At 58.2% G+C, this 21,222-nt stretch overlaps 6 protein-coding genes across 6 annotated transcripts; 3 read left to right on the top strand and 3 right to left on the bottom strand.

The window, feature by feature from the left end:
* Nucleotides 1–1,290: 1,290 nt before the first annotated feature.
* On the top strand, nucleotides 1,291–2,412 carry MAM_00302 (NADP-dependent leukotriene B4 12-hydroxydehydrogenase; the record flags this gene model as incomplete). Its single annotated transcript, XM_040819101.1, has 1 exon — nucleotides 1,291–2,412. One exon carries the CDS (start codon nucleotides 1,291–1,293, stop codon nucleotides 2,410–2,412), a length of 1,122 nt encoding a protein of 373 aa, XP_040682366.1.
* A 2,838-nt stretch (nucleotides 2,413–5,250) lies between these two features.
* On the top strand, nucleotides 5,251–6,282 carry MAM_00301 (Homocysteine S-methyltransferase; the record flags this gene model as incomplete). The annotated part of the gene is made up of 1 exon (XM_040819100.1): nucleotides 5,251–6,282. One exon carries the CDS (start codon nucleotides 5,251–5,253, stop codon nucleotides 6,280–6,282), a length of 1,032 nt encoding a protein of 343 aa, XP_040682365.1.
* A 1,445-nt stretch (nucleotides 6,283–7,727) lies between these two features.
* Nucleotides 7,728–9,653, bottom strand: MAM_00300 (Lipopolysaccharide-modifying protein; the record flags this gene model as incomplete). Its single annotated transcript, XM_040819099.1, has 1 exon — nucleotides 7,728–9,653. The coding sequence occupies one exon, from the start codon at nucleotides 9,651–9,653 to the stop codon at nucleotides 7,728–7,730; it is 1,926 nt and encodes a 641-aa protein (XP_040682364.1).
* A 656-nt stretch (nucleotides 9,654–10,309) lies between these two features.
* MAM_00299 (uncharacterized protein) lies at nucleotides 10,310–10,994 on the bottom strand (the record flags this gene model as incomplete). The annotated part of the gene is made up of 3 exons (XM_040819098.1): nucleotides 10,310–10,462; nucleotides 10,565–10,918; nucleotides 10,983–10,994. The coding sequence occupies 3 exons, from the start codon at nucleotides 10,992–10,994 to the stop codon at nucleotides 10,310–10,312; spliced, it is 519 nt and encodes a 172-aa protein (XP_040682363.1).
* A 1,228-nt stretch (nucleotides 10,995–12,222) lies between these two features.
* On the bottom strand, nucleotides 12,223–17,184 carry MAM_00298 (ankyrin 2,3/unc44; the record flags this gene model as incomplete). Its single annotated transcript, XM_040819097.1, has 3 exons — nucleotides 12,223–16,373; nucleotides 16,511–17,004; nucleotides 17,069–17,184. The coding sequence occupies 3 exons, from the start codon at nucleotides 17,182–17,184 to the stop codon at nucleotides 12,223–12,225; spliced, it is 4,761 nt and encodes a 1,586-aa protein (XP_040682362.1).
* Nucleotides 17,185–19,648: 2,464 nt separating this feature from the next.
* Nucleotides 19,649–20,670, top strand: MAM_00297 (short-chain dehydrogenase; the record flags this gene model as incomplete). The annotated part of the gene is made up of 4 exons (XM_040819096.1): nucleotides 19,649–19,837; nucleotides 19,984–20,142; nucleotides 20,213–20,583; nucleotides 20,634–20,670. The coding sequence occupies 4 exons, from the start codon at nucleotides 19,649–19,651 to the stop codon at nucleotides 20,668–20,670; spliced, it is 756 nt and encodes a 251-aa protein (XP_040682361.1).
* Between the last annotated feature and the right edge of the window lie 552 nt (nucleotides 20,671–21,222).

Raw genomic sequence — 21,222 nt, 5'->3', positions numbered from 1 at the left:
TGCTTGTGGCAAGGATCCGGCTTGGCCTGGCCATCGACCGCCGCGCTGTGCTGGCTCTAAACTGTACCGGACGCGCCGCCGCCGAGGAGACGTGCCGGGCGTTGACGTTGGCGGGCCCTGGCCCTGGCCCCTGAGGACGGAGGTGTAACTACCAGGCCATCGTGTGCCACGATGTAATATACCGCCGTAGACGGAGCAGTTGCGTGTGCTGGATCGTAGGCGTGCACATGGTGAGTGACATGACACGAGCTGTACATGGTTGAGCAGAGCAGGTTGCCTTGCGGCACGGCACACCCACGCACGCCATTCCCATTAGCTTCTGGCGCCTGTGCCTGTGTCGCGTCCTGCTCGACCCGGACGCGGAGAGCAGCGGCGTGGCGTGGACTCGCCGTACGGACAGGTGCCCCCGAGAATCAGCATCTTCACGCCGCCGGCTCACATGTTGGACTTGTCACTTGACCCTGACGACACGATATGTGCTCGTCTTGTCGGCAACACATGGACCGCATGTCACGGGGAAGAAGTCGACGCAGAGGGCAGAAACCTCGCGGTCATCCAGTCTCGCCAAACAAGGGTCTTCCAACCGTGGAGTGTAAGGCGAGCGGCTCCCAGCCGTGGCTCGCCGATATGGCCTCGGGGCGCCCCAAGACTCAGCAGAGCTTCGCCGCGGGTGACGACAGAATTGATGCAGCCGGGATGAGATGGTGCGAGGCGAAAAAATGCCGTCGTGACGCCATGAAGGCTCCTCGGTGCCTCGAACCCATGGGCCATCCATCACCCGCCCAGGTCTTTGTCTTCTCTGCTGGAAACGCATCTCTGCCTCACGGCGCATCACTTCCGCCTTACAAAGCCGAGGCCTGACAAACCGAGCATCAAGTCGGGCCAAAAACGCCTCCTCTGCCTGTGGCTGGCGACTTTTGTCACACCAAAAAACGGGCGTGGCCACGCCACCTATTTTGTGCGGCATGCCACCTTATACTCCGTATCCTATGCGACAACTTTGCGAGACGAAAAAGCGGAGTCAACCTCGGCATCTCTGCCCCCGGTGGCGTTTTGAGGGACAAGACAGATTATAAATCGACGCGGGATATAGGATACGGCATCGTTGCCGACGTACGGAGTAGCGGTTGGACACATGCGGATGATGAAAGATGACGCCACTATTTCGCTCACTCGGCGTGCTCGTTTTGTTCGAGAAGAGTATTTCAACGCCGCAAGCTCCTTTTCGCCAATCTTGCAGCCCATCATAGCCGACAACCACGAAACCACCGGTCCTCTTGTCCCGTCGCCATGGTTCCCAACAAGACGCTCGTCTACAAGCAGGTGCCCAAGGGCCTCCCCGTGCCCGGGAAGGACCTCGTCGTTGAGACGCGCGACATGGACCTCGAGGAGCCACCCAAGGGCGGCCTCATCGTCGAGATCCTCTACGCCTCGTTGGACCCCTATCTGCGCCCCAAGATGCGCGACCCCAGCATCGAGTCGTACTCGCCGGCCTTTGTGCCCAACAACCCCATTGAAAACGACACGGTGGGCAGGGTCCTCAAGAGCGACAGCCCCGACTTCAAGCCCGGCGACATCGTCAAGGCCCATGCTCCCATTGCCGAGTACGCCGCCCTCGCGGACGTCAAGGGCCTCGTCAAGGTGCACAACCCGCACAACCTGGACCTGTCTCTCTTCACCGGTGCCCTGGGCATGCCCGGCCTGACTGCCTGGTCCAGCCTGCACAGGATCGGCAAGCCCAAAAGGGGCGAGACCATCTTCGTCTCGTCGGCCGCCGGGGCCGTCGGCCAGCTCGTCGGCCAGCTCGTCGGCCAGATCGCCAAGAAGGAGGGCCTGAAGGTCATTGGGTCCGTTGGCTCGGACGAGAAGCTCGACTTCATCACCGAGCAGCTCGGCTTCGACGCCGGCTTCAACTACAAGAAGGAGAGGCCGGGCGATGCGCTGAAGCGCCTCGCGCCCGACGGCATCGACATTTACTACGAGAATGTCGGCGGCGAGCACCTCGAGGCGGCTCTCGACAGCCTCAACGACTTTGGGCGAGTCGTCGCCTGCGGCATGGTAGGTTTTCTCCCTGCTCCTTGGGCGGCTCCCTGGGCTCTGGGCGGACAGCGGCTAAACGATGCGCATGTCCAGATCAGCCAGTACAACATCGAGGGCCAGGCTTACGGCGTCCGCAACCTCATGCTCGTCGTGACCAAGCAGCTCACCGTGCAGGGCTTCATCGTCACCAATCCCGACTTCGGCCCCGCCTACTACCAGGAGCACCAGGAGAAGCTGCAGCAGTGGCTCGCCGACGGCAGCGTCCAGGCCAAGATGTCGTATACCGAGGGCATCGACCACGCGGCCGAGGGGCTGGTGGGCATCTTTGAGGGGAAGAACTTTGGCAAGGCTGTTTTGCGCATCAAGGCGTAGACGGAACCGGGGGGGGCCGTCTTTCGCGGGGACACCACGTTGGTCTGTCTGGAGTCGAGATGACTGCCTCGTTGAGCCGTGTCAAGAGGAGTGAGATTGGCCTGCCTGGGTGCCCTGGCCGTGGTACCGCGTAGCTTCCCCTCCCCTGCCCCGGCTTCCTGAGTGGACGGTTTACGACCTTCGGTCCATGTGTACTCCGTAATGTGCACTCCGTATCTTTCCAGGAATAAAACTCCAGTGACGTAATCTTTGACCTCGGCAAGTTCCGCCGGTGTCGGGACGGATTGGCCTCAGCCAGTTCCGCCGATGTCGGGGACGGAAATAACCGTGGTTCTAAAATATCCAGCTACGCTTCGTTCCGCTTCGTTCCCCTTGGAGCAGGCCGAGCAACGCATACACGGTCTTCCGTAAGCCTGATGATTGGTTCCGCCTCTCATCGTCTCCTGTGCGTCCCATCATCCGTCTCCCCGCAGTACAGCATGCCGGTTGTTCTCTTCCTTGCGGTAGTGCAGAACTGGACGATTCGACCATGGATGGATCCACGAGAGCCAGACGACTCATCCTTCATTCACTCGATATATACCGGGCCAAGTAAATAGACGTCACGGCCAACGCGTCAGCTTTGCCCTGCTTGCTGGCATGGTCCCATACGCCAGAACACCGCCCTTGTGTTTCTGTACCGCGACGATTTCTATGCTTTAATCTGACGGCCTCTGGCGTTTGCTTTCGCCTTGTTGTGCCATGGTCCAACCGCGTTGGAGAATTGAGTTGATGCATTGACCATTACATTGATACAGTGACAGGGTAATAAGATTCCCACTGTAGGTATTTATACCGCGTCAACATAGTATGTCGTCGCTGTGAAGCGCAGCAAGCTGCATGAATAGGCGTATGGACCCTTGGCAATACACGATTCAAACATTTGTTTGCAAGAATAAATATATTACAACGTGCTCCATACGAGCTGCATTGGGAAATCCATTACATATCCAGCATTCGTGAGGCCCATGCGTCGTACAGCATGTCGGCTAGTAGTAAACCTGAGGCTTGCGTAATGGACTAGGTGTTGTGCTTGATGAGCGCGTTTGTCGTGACTTTTCTCCTCGTCTTGGCACGGGAACATGCCCGGCACGCTTGTGAAATCATCGAGTCGTCTGAGAAATTCTCAGCATATAAGCACGCCCATATCGGGGGATGCTAAGCTTTCAATGCTAGCATTCAAACTACCCATCTTTCAATCCCATCGCTCTGTGCAGATGACCATTTCAAACACGATATCAACAATGAAGTATAGCCCCCTTGTATTCTTGGCTCTTTGTGGTCCTGCTCTAGCACAGGGCATATCGGAATACTATCGTAATGCTGAGAAGCAATCTTGCCAGACCTTGGTATGCAGATCCTACAAGGATCATACATGAATTAAGAGATCGTGGCTCTTTTGGAAATCTGCTAACTCTTCTAGTCGTACGACCGTCTTCTGGAACTAAACAAAAAAGACGACCTTGTTTGCGAGCGCTGGAGTGATGGTAATGGCGCTCGTACCTGCGGGTCGGAAAGAAACACTGTCTGGAGGATTCAGGTATGAGTACTTCTGGTCTTGCGATGGTCCAATTCTGGGTTACATAACAAGCAATTCCCTATGAACGCTCCAGTAGTAGGCGGTTGGCTGATGCGAGTACCCTACCATAGCATCCGAATCCAAAGATTCCTCAAAGAAAGCTGCTGATTACCTTGGACGAGGCAATTCGGAAAGATGGCCCGGTAAGTCTAATTCCGGCGACACCATCCAAGTCAAGTTGCTGACGAGGCGAGCGGTCCTAGGTAGAATTCTGCTTTGAGTCGACCGCGGAGCCCGACAGCGGGATAGAGGTAGGTGTTCACCGTCAAGTTACTCGTACCAGCTCGCTAATGACTTGATGGAATACAGCACAGCTATGCGTGCTCTTTCAAATACAGACCCATGTCGGAGAGGCGCCGAAATAGTACACTCAAACGAAAGTATTGCCGCAACTTGCGGGCTAATCAGCCTAAAAGGCTAGCGATCTAATTTCAAGCCATGTTGCTCCACTAAGATGAGCAGGTCAAGGAAAATCCATCGTGCATTCGATAAAGCTACTACACGGAACTTGAAAGGTTGCAGGTATCACAATACCCTCATTGGCCGGGCATCTAGGCACAAGGGACCCAACAAAGAGATGAAGCATCAGCCCCTTGATGCCCCGGTCATCCGGCTCGGGTTAAACGTACAGGCATCTTCTTGTTTATATAGCCCTCGTTGGTGGAGTCCTTGAGGTAGAGGATCCAAGGACCTTTCAGCCTTTCAGACCATACGACATTACATGTGAATTTGAGTCCTTGCTCCAAGCCCTGATCTCTGTGACCAGCCCTTGCTCCAGATGAGCACTTGGATCTTCTCGCAGCACTTGCAAGTTCGAGAAGATTTCGACCTTACAGGCGAACCGGTGGGGGTGCGCATCCAAAGGACATCTTCCCGCTTCTCGACACGCTGTCCGTGCAGTTGACCTGCCGTCTCTGTAGTCTTTGCAAAAGTAAGAGGATTTCGGATTCCTCATATCTAGAACGGGGAAATGGGAAGGACGATGAGAGGGCGAGTGCGCTTCTTGATATCCGCCGTCCGCCAGGGGCACGAGACTTTGATGATGGGTCCGTCTGCTCCGCGGCAGGAGCGCCAACGTTCCTTCCGTCTCGACTCCGACACTTGGGTGGGCCCGATGATGTTGATGTTCGCCCCCAAATCTTCTCATCAAATGCCGACTCCCTTGATTCTCTCCGTAATCCATTCCCCGCACGACCGGGTTGCACATGCCACCCACCACCATGAAGCGCATCCTCATCCTGGACGGCGGCCTCGGCACATGCCTCGAGCAAAAATACAACATCAGGTTCGACTCTTCCACGCCGCTCTGGTCATCCGACCTTCTGGTCTCCAACCCCAGCACGCTCCTTGAATGCCAGAGAGACTTTGCCGCTGTTCCCGTCGACGTCCTCCTCACGGCAACTTACCAGGTCTCCGTCCAGGGATTTGCGGGTACTCGAACATGCGAATTCCCCAACGGGATTCCGTCATTGGATATTCCAAAGTTCTTGGAGACCGCCGTCCAAGTCGCGGAGGATGCCACGCGGGAGCACAACGGCGCCGTGGCCCTAAGTTTTGGTCCCTACGGAGCATGTATGACCCCGAGCCAAGAGTACGGTGGGAGGTATGACGAGGCGCACGATTCACAAGAGGCGCTGTGCGACTGGCACCGAGAGAGACTCGGACTGTTCAGCAGAGTGCAACGCTTGGCCTCCCGGGTCGGCTACATCGCCATGGAGACGATCCCTCGAGCGGATGAGATAGCTTCGATGCGCAAGGCGCTGGACGGAGTGCCGGAACTGGCGAGTGTCCCATTCTGGATGTGTTGCTTGTACCCCGGGGACAATGAATGTCTGCCTAGCGGCGAGTCTCCAGAAACCGCTCTCCGGACAATGCTCGACCCTCGGCTGGCAAAGTCGACTCCGTGGGGCGTGGGCATCAACTGCACCAAGGTGTGGAAGCTGACCTCTCTGTTGAAACGGTACGAATCGGCACTCGAGATGCTGGTGCGTGAGGGTACGCTGCGTGAATGGCCGGCGCTGGTGCTGTATCCCGACGGGACCAACGGGGAGGTGTACAACACCGTCACGCAAGCGTGGGAGGTTCCCGACGATGCGGCGCGTGTGACCAGGGTGCCGTGGGAGGAACAGCTGGCCGAGGCCGTGAGGGGAACGGAAACCAGAGGGAAATGGAAGCAGATCGTGGTTGGCGGATGCTGCATGACCAGTTCGGAGGATATATCACGGCTACGGCGGACTCTCCTGACGGCCTGAGGCTTGTTTTGCGTGTTCACCGTGACACCAAAATGAGAAAGATTGATGTCGATTGCTCATGCTTCATGGCGGTCGGCTGGCCCAGTCAAGGGCATGCTACGACGAATGCGATGCACTTGAACTTGTGCTGGCCGTGATTCTCGAGGATTTACGCCCAAATCGACCTTTTTGTAGCAAGCCGCTGGCTGCTCGTCGTTGGAAGCAGGCTGCAGGCGCCGTTGCTTTCTGGTATCTTGCGAGCGAGCAACTTGCTCCAGCTCCCAAGGTCGTAGCGTGGCGGATTTTGCGGATCTTTGCCGCTATTCATCTCATGCCATGAGCTGAGCGAATATGACCCAGCACCAAGTACAGTCTCTTGCCTTGTTCGCGTGTGTCTATTTTCTGTAAGATAATTTGGGAATCTAACATTGGTGCCTGTAGTTTGTAGGGTTAGGGTTGCACCTGTGGTGTGGCCACACCCGTTTTTTAGGTGCGACAGTTTTCTTTTCAACGGCTTTTAGCCGATGGCCCGTGCTGCGGCCCGCTTTTCCGCAGACCCGAAACCGCGCTTATCACAGCCGCCTGCGACGACACGCGGCACCTTTACACTTTTACGCGACCAGACATGACGAGAAGTCTCCGCTGAATTGTTGCTGTGTTCTATTGATGAATGTGCTTTCCCTACTACTCATCTTCGTTTGGTCTTGATATATTCAGCAAGACATGAGGCCGATCTCCTAGGTTGCATTTTCGGTTGTTCTCTGTTTTCCATTTGTTTCTCTTCTTCAGTCCAGTAGGCTTCCAGATCGCAATCAAAGGTGGACGATAGAGGGACCAGGAAAAGACTAGCGATTCCACGAGCAGTATTTCCCTGCTTTTGCGTTCCTCGCCCATTGATGCACCAACATGTCAAACCAAGCGCGCTATGAAACATGTCTGCTGCCAGCTGGCTTGAAAGTACTGCGAACACAGGAGGACCATGTCCAGATTCAGGTTCCCATGTTCCTACTGGCATGTCGATGCGTCACCACAATTTTCTAGCTAGTCCCTCTTCTCTGACTGTGCTTCACCCGTGCAACATCTCACATGACGGGCCGTGACAAAACAACTACCAACAGTCCAGCTCTTCATTGTCCATGACATCTACCGCTGCCACCGTCTCTCAATGTGTGCCAGCCAGAACACGCGGCTCGTCAATACCTACCAGCTACTCTCCAGGGTTGAAGCAACGGTCCTGGTCCTGATGCGTGGGCACAGCACAACGTAGATGGTCCGCAGCAAAACTCACTCACGCCGGCACGCTCAGCCACCGGCATGCCGTCTTCATTACTCGTCTCTACATATCTGTTCTGTACATGTACGCAGCGAGTTGCCCAGCTCACCAGCGCAGAAACTGAAGCGCACGGGCTATGTGAAAAAAAAAGGCTCTCTAGAAACAGGACGTGTTTCCCAACAACAACAAAAGTCTAGGTCAACAGGTCCCCGACAAAGGCCAGCTTCTCCCGCGCATCGTCCAGCACCCTCGCGTACTCCAACAGCAGCCGCCACATGTACAGCTTCATGTCGGCCCTGCGGAGCACCCTCTCGGCCCAGAGCTTGCCCTGGCTCGCAATGGCCTCGGCCTCGCCGTCATGCGCCACGAGGTAGTCCAGGAGGGCGTAGACGTCCTCGTACGTGTTGTCAAACGGCACAAAGTGCACCCAGGGCACGAGCCTGTCGTCGTGCCACTCGACGTACGCCGTCGCCTTGAGCGGCAGGCTCGTCGACTGCAGAAAGGCCCGCCACCGGCCGCTGAAGGAGTTGCCGTCCACGTCGGGCAGGAACTTGTACCTGTACTGCTCGCTCATGGGCAGGCTAGGCACGACGGCCATGAAGGGCGACGTGTACGGGCACGTCTTCCTGGACTCGACGCGGCGGAACGGCCAGACGCCGAAGCGGTCCTCGGCCGACGGGAAGCACTCGAGGTGGACGAAGCCGACGTCGGAGAGGGACGACAGCCACTCGCCGAGCCGGCCCTCGAGCTGGGCCCGGACGGCGTACCTCTCCTTGGGGGGCAGGCGGAAGGCCGGCTTCTCGGGGAGACGGCCTCGCTCGGCGGCGGCGACGACGGAGGCGTTCATCATCTGCACCCACCTGTGCCTGTGAAAGTGCCACCAGTTGTGTCGCCTGTTGCGGCCGCCGGACGCGGTGCCGCGCCAGATGAGCCCGTCCTTCTTGTCGGCCCATCTCGGGCCGTGCTGCTCGCCGCCGTTGTAGAGCTCGCGCGGCGAGAGGTACATGGCGCCCGGGATGAGCAGCTCGTTGTTCTGGGACATTTTGGAGCCGCCGAAAAGAGGGAAGAGGCTGCGAGTCGTCGACATGCTGATGCTCTCGACGAAGGCGCCGTGCATGCCGCGCAGGTGTGGCTGCGTGCACGGGTTCTGCGCCTGGGTGAAGTTTTGGACGAAGCCTCGGAACGTGTACGGCGGCGGATGGCTGGGGAATTCCACGGGGCCGTCGAACGAGGCCAGCGCGGACACGTTCCGGCTCGGGTCGCCGGGGGCGCACGTCTCCCGCACGTGGTCCCAGTACCTGGGGACGTCGTCGGTGATCCATTCCGGGTCGTGGTCGTGGTCGTGGTCGTGGTCGTGGTCGTGGTCGTGGTCGTGCCCTCTCCCGGGCCCGTACGCGCCGTACGTGCCGACGGCGTCCCGGGGGTCGATGAGCCTTCTGCTGGCGCGCTCCGCGCTGGCGTACGCGTTGATCTTGTCCCACGGCACGAGCACGCGCGGCTCGTCCATGACGTTGACGGCCATGTCGAGGTCGGGGATGTGAGGCACCATCTCGCCGACCAGGTCGGTCCACAGGTTGATCCAGGGCACGCGATGGGGGTCGTCGGTCTCAAACTCGACCCTGCCGCCTCGCACTCGGATGACTTGTGGGTGCCGACTTGCCTGTGCTCGCATCTCGCGCGGGTCCACGGCCCAGAACGGGTTGATGTCATGGTGTATCCTGTCGAAAAAGTCCTCGACGACGACGGCGTCGTCTCGCAGCGCTTGTGCAAACCACCGGTCGAACCCGGGAGGCGGATGGCGCCCACGCCGCTCCCGGTAGCGCGCGGCGGCGTCCTCGAGCGTAAAGGCGCGCTTCTCCAGCAAGCGTTCGAGACGAGCGTTCGCCTCTCGGATGAGGCGGTCGATCGGATGAGGCGTCGGGGCCGTGGCGTCGGGCTTCGGCGGCGGATGCGCTCCAGGACGGCGGTAGATCCAACTTGTGGTGTTCAGTCTCGATATCTCGACACGAGGGAGCCAGAGCCAGAGGACGAGGCAGACGAGGATGGCAAAAAGCACGGCACGCAGCACCTGGCGCCTGCCCGGGAAGACGGCAATTGCACAAGGTGCCCGGAGCATCATGGCGGAGAGGGAGAGGACATCTGCATATTGCGCCCGGGGAAGAGACGGGAAAAATCTGACGTGGCGGACGCCGCGGTGAAGAAAGGGTCTGGCTGGATGAAATATCAAGGGGCACACGCAAGACCAAGGAAACTCGGCCCCGTTTCCAATCTTGATTTGTATCGAACCCCCCTGTCCATAGGCGCCCAATCAAACATGCAATCCATGTCGTCGGCCCGGGGCCGCTCGGGCTTGTGACGCCGAGGCGTCGACGGCACGGGAAAAAGAGTCGAGATGACGGAAATAGCTTCTGGTTCCGGCCCCAGCGACCAACAAGCAGACGGCCGTGGCAGATTCGGGCTCTCGATCGGACATCCAGCCAGATGCCCTGTTTGCGGCTGGACAATGGGAGTCACGATAGCACCACTCGACTCTTTTATACACGGGGAGGAGGGACTTGATTCCCCGAGCAAATCATGCAGCCATACGGTTGATGACTACGTAATCTTGTCGAGGCGCCTAGCTACGTAATATGGTAATATCCGACGTTCAACCCCACGCCTCTCTGGGTCTGAAATGGTTACGGATTCACCCCTAACCCTAACCCTGAGCCGCTTGCTAGCGCGAGGCATCGAGTCATGGCACGCGCGCGTGTCCCGAGCAACATTGAGCCCGACTCAGCAGGAGTCCCTACGAACAATCGTGTTCCAGTTCCCAGACTCAAAGTTCTGCCCCGAAACCTGGCCGGCGCCCGACGCACACGTGTTGACGATGTGCTGAGCACTGTTGGCAATCTGGTCCCAGCTATCCAACGTCTTGGGCGTCAAGTTCTACGCCGCGTACACGCGCAGTCAGCGTGAGCCAACAGATGAGTCTCGGGGAAGGGGGGAGGGACCGGCAGGAAGCGAGGCCACAGAAGAGCGTGGACGAACATCGTTGCACCACCAGATGGCAGCGTTGTGGGAGCAGCTCACTCGACCACAGTTTCCCGGACCGGGCCCATTGCGAGGAGCAGCCGGCACGCCACGGAGGTAGTTGATTCCCTCCTGGATGCGGCCTTTGTCGGCGAGCCCAAAGTTGCCGCAGATGACGTTGGAACGCTTCTCATGCAAGTCCCTCGGCTCGACAACCTTGTCAAGCTTGAAGTCGGGGTTCATTTTGCGGGCTTGGGCGTACACCTCCTGGACTGTGCCGTACAAGACCTCGTTCCAGCCTGGGGCGACTTCGAGATCCCATGAGATGGCCTCGACGTCGTACCCGAGGATGGGAGCCGCTACGCCGAGCACCTGGTGACGTGGTCGGGGGTCAGCGGCTTAAACCCATGCCGGGGTAGACGGGAACGATGCTTACGCCGGTCGCCATGGAGGCGGAGAGAACGAGACTGAGTGGTGAGCGCATGGTCTGGGGCGACGAGTTGGCTGACAAGACGGGGGTGTCGCGAAGACTGGTTGTCACGGAGCTCTTGGTGGCAGAGAGAGGAGACGAGACGACGGGTGGCGGCACTCTGCCCTTTAAACCGCTGTTGCTGCTCGCGCGGCGTGAAACTCCGCATCGAGGCTGTCCGCCGGGGTTGCTGCCTCTGCGGAAGCAAGCTCGTCGTCTTCAAAACCGGGAACTGCGCGCAATTTTTGTGTTGTCGCTGCGTGGGCTGCACGAGCTGCACCAAGTTCCAACTATCAACTGGTCATGGCCGAACCAACCCAACATACAGGGCGATGTGAGGAAGGGTCCGGCGTTGGCTGGTTTCGTGAAAGCCGCAGTGGAAGAGCCATGTGACTGTCAGGGTGCAGGCCATCGATGCAAGGAATCCTGTCTGGTTCGCCGACGCTGGTGATGGTGACGGTGACCAAGCTTGACCAACAACTTGAATCGACACGGTGAGCCGAGGCGCCGCCGGCGGCTGCGTCGTCAGAGTCAACAGTCAACGGCACGGACGGCAGCCTTGGCTCCGTCACTCGGCGTGCGGCGAATCTATGGTTGCAAGCCGCGAGTGCGTGGTAAGCAGGCCGGTCTATCCTTGGATCAGACGGCCTCCATCTGCTCCGTAGATACGGGCTACTTTCCGGCAGGTAGTCGTGGAGAATCTCGGCATGCATCAGCCTGGGGAGGGTATGTCATTCCTTGACATCAGGATATGACAGTGATCTTGAAGGAATCCCCCCTTCAGGTCATGCCCTTCTGCTATGCTGGCGAGAATGTTGATGGCGCTTGGTTGGAGGCCCGAATAGCCAGCCTTCTGGATTTTGTGATTCGAACCATGACTCCAGGAGGCCGTACTCGACCGTTGATTGGGATGGGAACATACCCCGTCTCTACTGGTGAGCACGAGTCACGCTGCGAGCAAGCAGTTGCCAGAAAGAAATACGCGCCGAGAGAGGCCGTGCCGTATGACAAGGAGTGTGCCAGCAATAAGCGCCAAGGGACGTCATACGGCAAGGATTATGCCAACAATAACGCGCCGAGACATGTGGTACAGCAAGGATTATGCCAAGGATACTCGCACTCGCAAGCTGAGCGCCCCTTGTTGTTTGCCGAGTGGCAGCTTTGCTCTCGCGGCAGCCGCATCAGCATCACCATCTCTCGACTCGGGCTACGCGAGCTCGGCAGCTTCTCTCCTACCGTTGCCACGAGCCCATCCCGACGCCCGTGCCCCGGCTCTCCAGAGCAGCTGTGCTGTTTCTTCCTTGCCAACTTGATTCGCAACCACGAAAGCCGTGTCCCCGTCGCCGTCCACCGCCTCCATGTCGGCTCCAGCTTCCAAGAGCATCCTCACCACCTCTGGCTTTCCAGCCGCCGCAGCTACATGCAGGGGCGTCCTGCCCCCTACTCTTCTGGCCTTGATATTCGCCCCCGTCTTCAAAAGCAGCCCAACTATTTCTGGATTTCCGCCCTCGACGGCCGTGTGCAAAAAGGTATTCTTCCACCTGTCTCTCGCCTCGATGTCCGCGCCGGCAACCAGGAGCAGCTTGACTATTTCCGGCCTCGCGCTCTCAATGGCCAGATGTAGAGGCGTCTTCTTCAGGCTGTCCATGGCCTCGGTGCTGGCCCCGGCCTGCAGGAGCATCTCGACTGTCTCCCTCTCCCCGGCCTCGGTCGCCAGATGCAGGGCCGTCTTCTTCTGGCCATCGGTGGCCTCGACATTGGCCCCAGTGTCGAGGAGGAACACGACCTGCTCTACATCTCCGTTTTCGGCAGCTCTATGGAGAAGTGTCTTGCTGGACCCAGTCATCTCCTCGGCGTCAGCCCCAGCATCCGACAGCAACGTCGCAATCTCCATCCTGCTCGCGAGATCCAAGGGCGTCTTGTTGCTCGCGTCTGTGGCGTCGGTGTTGGCCCCGGCTTCCAGGAGAAACTTGACCAGCTCTGCCTCTCCGCCCACGGCGGCCGAGTGCAATGGGGTCCGGCCAAGGTCGTCGAGGGCCTCGATGTCGGCACAGGCGCCCACGAGCGTCTTCGTGATGCCCAGCCTGCGGCAGAGGGCCGCCGTGTGAAGTGGCCTTCTTCCCTTGTTATCCCGCGCTTCCTTGTCGTCTAGCAGCTTCTCGACTGCGTCTTGCTTGTCTGCCAGGACGGCCCAGTGGATGGGCGCCCGCCCTTCGTGGTCCGGCAGAGACTGCGGCCGACCCTTGCTGTGCCTCGGCGTTGGGACGTGGCTCAGGCCGGGCTCGGACGGTCCGTCGGCCTCGTCGTTGCGGTTCTGCGAGTCCAAGAGAAACTGTAGGACCTCGGCCTCTTCGTTCCTCGCGGCGCAGTGAAACGGAGACGCGCCGTCGATTCCCCGTCTCGCAATGCTGGCGCCGGCCTTGACCAGGTAGGCCACGGCGCTGTACGTCCCGCACCAGCACGCATAGTGCAGGATCTTCCAGCCTCGTAAGTCCGTTTGGTGGATCCATGACATGTTTTCCTCGTCCTGATACTCGTCGATGTCGCCGCCGGGCCCCCCGCCGAGAACCATGTAGTGAAGCGGCGTCCACGCCGTCGCGTCTGTGATGTGGAAGATGTACCCGGCAATTTCAAGAGCGTAGTTCCAAATCTTGGGGTGGTCGATTGCCTTGCGATGGACCGGAGTAAAGCACAGCGGTTTTGTCCAGACGAGTCCCGGGGCCGTTTCGCCAGAGACGGCGGGAGCAATGCGTTCCAGACTTTGAGGCCACGGGTGTCGTCCGTCTCCGTAGAGCAGCGATAACTGGGACACGACCTCGTGGCGTTTGCTTTCCGCCTCCAAAAGGCTCGTGAGCACTCCGTGCGCTTCTCCGACGCTTCTCTTCTGTTCCTTGGTCAGGATGGATATCTCCCTCTCGTCGTGGCTGTCCTTGAGGTGCTCCATCAGACAGGCCACAGCGCGGGCATAGATGGATCGCTCGCTCTCACAGAAGTGCCGGCACTGCTGCCACAGCCATAGGTATGGCAGCCTTGCCGCTTGCAGACCCTTGGTCCTCCACAGCTCGTTGGACCTGGCGAGTGCCAAGTCAAACACGGGATCGGGAAACGGCAGCTTTTCCTCGAGGCTGAGAGGCCACACGATGCTGACGTGGGCTTCGAGGGACAATCCCAGGCCGTTCTGCTGGATCTCGCTCGCCAGCTCAGCTATGCCCTCGTGCCGAAGCACCAAGGGGCTCTGCATGCCGGGCCTGCTGGATGAGACCGTGCGAGCCTCTGCCGTCCCTACCGAGGACGAGGTCAACGTCTTGGCGACGGACCGTAGAAACAAGCAAAGCAATGCCTTTGCGTACAAGACGCCCATCTCGTCGTGCGTCTCGATGGCCAGCACCGTCGGGCCGTCGCCTGCTGCGTCTTCTGCCTGGTTGTGCCGGGCGTCGTGGAACCTGGCCCAAGGAGCATCAGATTCAGATTCGGCTTCTTCAGGCGTTTCTGCCAGCATCGCCTGCGTCCGCCACCTTTGTTCTTCCAGATTCACTTCGTCATGCTGAAATTCCCGGAAGCGTTCGCAGCAATGGCATCCGGCACCGCCTTGGGCGCGAATTCCGGCAGAGTGAACCACCTGGCTGCTCTCTACTCGCAGCGTCGATGTTTGCTCTTCACGGCCGCCTGTCGCCACGGCCACCTCTCGGATCTCGAATATCTCACCTAGATCATCAGGAACCCACCACATCAAGTCTTGAATCAGCTGCTTCTTGGGAATGGCATTTCCCCGCCCGAATGCTCGGAGCCCCAAGGCTGATTCTGGGGCCGTGTCCCGGAGCCAGGAGTCGTCGCTCTTGTTCAGATGGCTGAAGTCGTTTCTCGCATCCAGCGTCCCGTTGTTCCGAGCACATCCCCGGCTGGAGTAGATCCAAAGGGACAAGGCTGACGCCAGCTCATCAGCGGCGACCCTCCATTGACTCGAGCCACCCGCACGCTTCAGGTGAAACGGAATCCATTGGGGCGCTTCTCCGAAACGACCTTGTGCCCGGACGTACCACGTCAAGTCTGCCTGGGCTTTGAACTGACACGCGAGGAAGAGATTCATGGCCGCCTCCATGCAATTCGCAAGGCGGATGGCCAGGTCGACATACTGACCGCGGTGGTTCGCGAGCCTGCCAAGCCCCTGATGTATCTTCAAGACGGACTTGGCCCACGAGCCTCCCTCGACGACGGCTTGGTCGTCGGTGGCAACCAGTGGACGGAAACTCTTATCCATGTCCGTATCAATGGTCCAAGACATTGCGTGCATTTCCCCGTGCGCCTCCGTCCGTCTCCAGCTAGTCTTTGGTTTCAGCAAGTCGAAACACGCGTCGGCGTCGTTGTTGATGCCGCTCAGGACCAGAGCCAGCCACTCCAGCTCGGTATCCGGCGCCAGTTCTCGATGGGCCAAAGGGTGCGACATGCCTCGCCGGATCCACGCCCTGACGCCAACCATGATGAGCACCGCACCTAGCTGTGCCACGGATGCCGTCCAGTTCATCTTTCTGAGCCCGACGAACTGCACAACGAAGCCCAGCACGCTCACGCCGGCGCCGGTGACCGTTTCCACCTCGTCCGTGTGTCCATCGATCCAGCTTCTCACTCTGTCCATCCTCTGGCTTACGCTCGATTGCCTGCTTTCGTCCGAGGTCGACGCCACGTTTTCCGCGTGACCATGGCTACTGATTGCCTCGTAGCTGCCCGACCGAGCCGTCCCATCGTCACAGGGAGCTTCGGTGTCGTCGTGACTCGCGGCTGACGTCTCCGTTGGGGACTGTCCCAGCTTTCTCCGCGAGGTGGTGATGATGGTGCGCTTCGACCTTGGCAGCGTCGCATACGGCTTGAAGACTTGGTCCCCGACCGTCTGCCCGCGCTGAATCCACATGATCTGCGCCATCTCGTCTTCGTCCCACGGCCTGTACCGATACTCCTCTGTACTGGCTTCATTCACGTGGCCGCAGATGAACAAGCCCAGGACGAGCAGTGCCGTTCCGCTGGCAACCAGGGGAAACGCCGAGGCCTCCACGGGCTTCTGCTCCTTGAGGTATCGCTGTTTGAAGTCGGGATGGTACGTTGTGATGCCGAAAAAGATGACCAAGCCTGCCTGGAGCAGCGTGGCAAAAACAGCGGCTCCATGGACTTGAAGTCGGCTGATTTGATCGTGCCCGTTCAGGGTTATGTTTGGTGCGGAAGTGGTGATGTCTCTAATGACCTTGACGTCCCATTGAGGCGGCGTAACTGCGTCATCCGACGAGTCGGCGCAGCATGCCGTCTCTGAATCGCGTCCCTTCCAGTCCTGGTGGACAGGTTCCTTTCTCCGCCGACAGGGGAACAAAACTGCAAAGGAGTTGAGTTGGTACAAATCTTCAGACGGCCGCGTCTCGGGAGACGTTGCTTTCTAGCGTCTTCTTGTCTCCCTCGCACAACGACCTGTGTTGGAGGGATCGACAAATGTGACAGGATTAAGGACCTACTCTTCCGCCAGAAGCTTCTCCAGCCCGTCATGTCTGCCTGCACGTCAGCCTTTCTGCTTCGCGCGCCAGGTTGAAACGGTGCAGTTGTCAATCTACCTGTGCCGTCGACAATATCCCGTCCCCGGGCCTGCTCGAGCGTCTTGAACTCGACATCCGGAGGCTCGTTGGGTCGCTCGCCCGCGGCACGCTTCTTGAAAAGAAACATGAACTCCCATATCTTGGGCTTCCCTTGGCACCTCACGATGCTCTGGCCGTTGTATAGCTCGCAAACCTCCTCGGACGCCGAGGACATCAGCTCCATCTCGGCGGCCGAGACGCTCTCTCTAGCTCTTCCAATTACCGCCTTGAGCCACAACGGCCCGGCGAGTCTGATGGCAGAGACGACGATGGTGAGGATTCCTATCGGCGCCATGGCCAGGATGATGCTGTCCGCCCTGCCCATCGCTTCGCTCATGAACTGCATCGTGACCTTTTCACCGAACAGCGCCAGCACCCTGCACCTCGTCAGTCACGTCATCCGCGTGCACGGCAGGGGAAACCTGTTTTGCCTCGACATACGGCCCCAGGTCCGAGAACAAGTTGTTTGCAAAGTCATCGTCGGAATCTGCGCGCACCCGCGATGCAAAGAGAACGGCTGGGGACGCGGCATGCAATTGGAGCCACCGCCACCTCATCGTTGTGGACAGTCGAGCTGCTTTTTCCTGGTAGAGGAGCTGTTTGGTGATTCTTGAAACGATGCTGGTATCGCTCACACGGTGTTTCCCACCAGCGTGCTCCTCCGCCTTCCGACTCTGCCACAAGGACAGAGTAGGTGGTCAGTGAGAATGCGCGAGCTCGACGGCACCGAGGCCCAACGGTCTCGGGACTTTGAAAATATCGAGCGCCAACTAGGTCTGTGCGCGTCGACCGGTGAAGGACTGCATTGCATGAGCATCCTCCTACCGTGTACGGCGTACGGAGTATCTGTAATTGACATTCTCCCCTCGTGCAACATCGGACCGTTGTGCAACAAGCCCAGGCCGAGATGGCTGCGTTGCCGCCAAATCACGGAGCGTCATTGTGCGGGGCTGGACGGGCTGCCATTTCTCTTTCCTTTCCTAGACCCCGGCACGGTGTTTTTCACGACAGCCTCATGCACGCGGGCAGGCCTTGATGCATAGCAAACCGATCCGCCAGGTGTGGGAAGCCCGGCGCCGTGCTGCGTCTTCTGCGACCCGTCTTTCCGGGGCTCTAGTCTCCATCGCTTCCCCCAGCTTTTACCTTAACGTACTTGGTAATCTGGCCCGGGAGACAATAAGACGTCATCTGCAAGAGCTCAAGATCTGCACCATATCCCGATTCCCAGGGGTGAACCCACCGGTGAACCAACCCGAGATCTTTGAGTATCGCTGGTCGGCATCGAATCAAGGCAGCAGATGTGTTACTGAAATGGCTGATGTTGCTGCAAGCAGAGGCCTCACTCGCATTCGTCATGTATAGTGTAGGTACTGAGACGTTGCGCCCCTCAAAACTTCCCTTTCGATCGGTGAGACCGGTAAAATGAAGGCCAGGCCGTGGCCAGCCGCATTCGTGCCTGTGTCAAGTTTGAAAAGGGCCCTGTTTTCTGTTGCACTGCATCTCTGTCGCACACGTCCTGCAAGAAACAAATAACAAGCGAGAACGGCGTGGCCGAGAGCTCTGCGGTTGAAAAACAACCCGCAGTCCGCACCAACCCAGCTTTGCCTTTCAATTTGCCATCTAGCTTTGCCAACCCACCGGTGTAGCATTTCCCTGGAGCAGCACGGGCTCAGTGTGTCCCGTGGCTTGGTCCTCGCCGGAGTTGGTCGTGACCTGCCGGCCGGGTCCCACATCGGCCGGGTCCGCGTCGGCGACCGGGGGACCTCCGGAGCCGGAGCCCTTCTGCTGCCTCGAAACAAAGTTGGTGACCGTGCGACGAGCAGCGGCCGGGACGGTCGAAATCGAAACCGCGACTTGCGGACGGACAATCTCGTAGTAGTGTTGCAGACGGACAATGTAGTAATAGTGTGTTGTGGTGCGGTAATAACATGTACAGCCGCCAGTTGTGTGGTGATTGTGTCACATGGCACCACAGATTGGATGTGTCGAAGCCCAACGCGTCGTCGTGACAGGCGCAAGACAAGATTCGCAATTCACAACTTGGCAGTTTCCACGGACAGCGGCCCTGCGGAAGTACGTGCGACCGGCTGGGTAGAAGATCGGGTCGACGCGGCTAGTGCTATTTATCCCCGGCAGCGATTGTTCATTCACAGGCCGAGATCTTCTTAACGTCCTCTGTTGTGCTTTCTCGAACACCAAGTCGATGGCTTAGCACACGATGAGCTCCGGTGCTGCCATGTCGAGATACTCCGGGGACCCAGAGTCGGGGGCAGGCGCCCTGCGCTTAAACGTGTCGGTTTGTCCAACCATCTTGTCCGAGGGGGGCCTGTAGATGGACTACAGTTTGCCTCGCCTTCCTTGTGGTCCAAACATCTGGGGAGACGTGGCTTGACTGCTGAACGATTGTCCTGCTTTTCGTCCCTGCGGCTGTGTTGGCCAGGAACCTCGATCCTTGGCTTCAAGGCTGGCTGCAGTGCAGCCTCCTTGACTGTCGCATCATGCATTTCAGTCTCTTTCTTACAAGGCGAGGGCTGGTCGCCCGACGGCCAGGCTTCATCCATCAACGCGCAGCTGCTTGCGAGGGAGCGTCTTTGGGGACCATGTTCCGCTTCTCGGGAGACGAAACATGGTGGAATTTCCTCTTGAGATGATGGTTGATACACGATACATGTGTGCTTAAAAGCGTCTCGTCCACGTGGTTCGACGACGGGTAAAGTCGATTGATTCTACAGGCAACTGCAAGTCGGCGCGGCACTCCGTTCAGTGTCAACCGGTGCAGTAGATGGCGGAACCGGGTCGACTTGCCCTTTGGAGATGTCGACTTGCATCTGCGTCGACTGGACTTGAAGGTTGGAACACCACACCACGGCGTCTGGACCCAAGGAGTGATGCAGAATGGAACGACAACGAGCGTCTCCACATGGTCGAAAAATCAAGTCGCATCCCAACGCAGCGTCCCCCTCTCCTCCGACAAACCCAAACCAAAAACGAAACCCAGACCTCGACAGCCCTCTCAAAACAATGGCATCCGCCAAGGTCTTCATCGTGACCGGCGCGAGCAAGGGTCTTGGCGCTGCCATCACGCGCTGCCTGCTCGAGCAGTCGCACAAGGTCGTGGCCACGGCCCGTTCGGCCGACCTTTTGGAAGACATGAAAAAGGCATACCCGGGTCAAGTGGAATATGTGGCCGGAGACATGACCAGTGCCGAGGTACGCCGCATTCATCCCCCCTTTCGACTGCTGACTTGCGCGACGCGTCGTTGAAACGGATGCTGCCGTGTCTCGACTCTTCTCTCTGCCATCATCGGCTTGCTATGTGGCGGCGCGTGGGCTGACGTGACAGCAACGTGTCGCAGATGCCGGAAAAGTTGACCAATCTCGCCGTCGCATCGTTTGGGAAGCTTGATGGGCTGGTCATCAATCACGGACTTCTTGTGTCGTCGAGGATGGAGGACACCTCTCTCGAGACTTTCAAGAACCTCTACAACGTCAACGTCTTTAGCTGTTTGGCCATGGTAGATTCCCTCGTCACACCGACACAACACGCTACTCATGTACGCCGTACTCATTCTTTCTATGCTCTAGGCCCAAGCAGCCCTTGGTCAACTACGAAAGAGCAAGGGTTGCGTCGTCTGGATCTCTTCGGGTGCCGCTCTCAAACCATACATGGGATGGAGCGCCTATGGATCATCAAAGGCAGTGCTCAACTCTCTCTCCTCGCATCTGGCTGTCGAGGATAAGGACATTACGAGCATCACCATCAGTCCGGGACGAGTTGACACAGATATGCAAGTGCAGGTTCGCTCATCTGGACTACAGTCCATGGACAAGGCACAATACGACACATTCGTCCAGGCCTTTGAGCAGGGCAAGCTCTTGAAGCCTCATCAACCCGGCAATGTCATTGCCAGATTTGTGGCCAGTCCCAAGAGGGAGTTGAGCGGTCAAAACCTCACGTACGTAACATCCTATTTACGCCATGGATACTTACTGACAACATCAACAGTTGGAATTCGACAGAACTGGCTTCGTATCAAGAGTAGGCGACGGCCGGGAAAGACTGTGCAAGACTTGAAACTCATGTCAGCTTGGATTCCAAAGAAACCTGAATCAGTTTATAGCAACGGGCAAAAAAAAAAAAATTGCAGTCAGTCGAAAGATGAAAAGCTCTTAGTTTACTCCACATGCGTGCGATTCGGTATTAGCATGGAATGTAAGTTTCTTCATCATAGCAATCATGTAACAGTGAGGCCAATGTACCATAGCAGATGTCCTCACCTTTTGTAAAATGTGATCCGTGGTGACTCTAGTCGGGCCATGATTTGGTGGGTTGCGTACTCGTATACTGAGCCTATGTTAGCGTGCCTGGTTGCATTGGCTATTCCAATCGACAGTTCTTGTGAGCTGCGCTCAGGCTATCGAATCTCTCCGTCATGAACGCTCGGTATTTGATAGTACCAGATAGCAAAAGGCATCACTGCGGCAGTCGGGGGTGGGAAAGGCACGGAAGATTCTTACACTGCGAATGAGCAACGTGGAAACCTAGCACATGTACGAGTTAGCTTTGTTTGATCTTGTGCACATCACGTTGTGAG

This window comes from Metarhizium album (assembly GCF_000804445.1).
Source record: "Metarhizium album ARSEF 1941 chromosome Unknown scaffold_1, whole genome shotgun sequence".
NCBI lineage: Eukaryota > Fungi > Ascomycota > Sordariomycetes > Hypocreales > Clavicipitaceae > Metarhizium > Metarhizium album.
The sequence above is the reverse complement of the archived record's forward strand: the minus strand, read 5'-3'. Positions and strand labels throughout refer to the sequence as shown.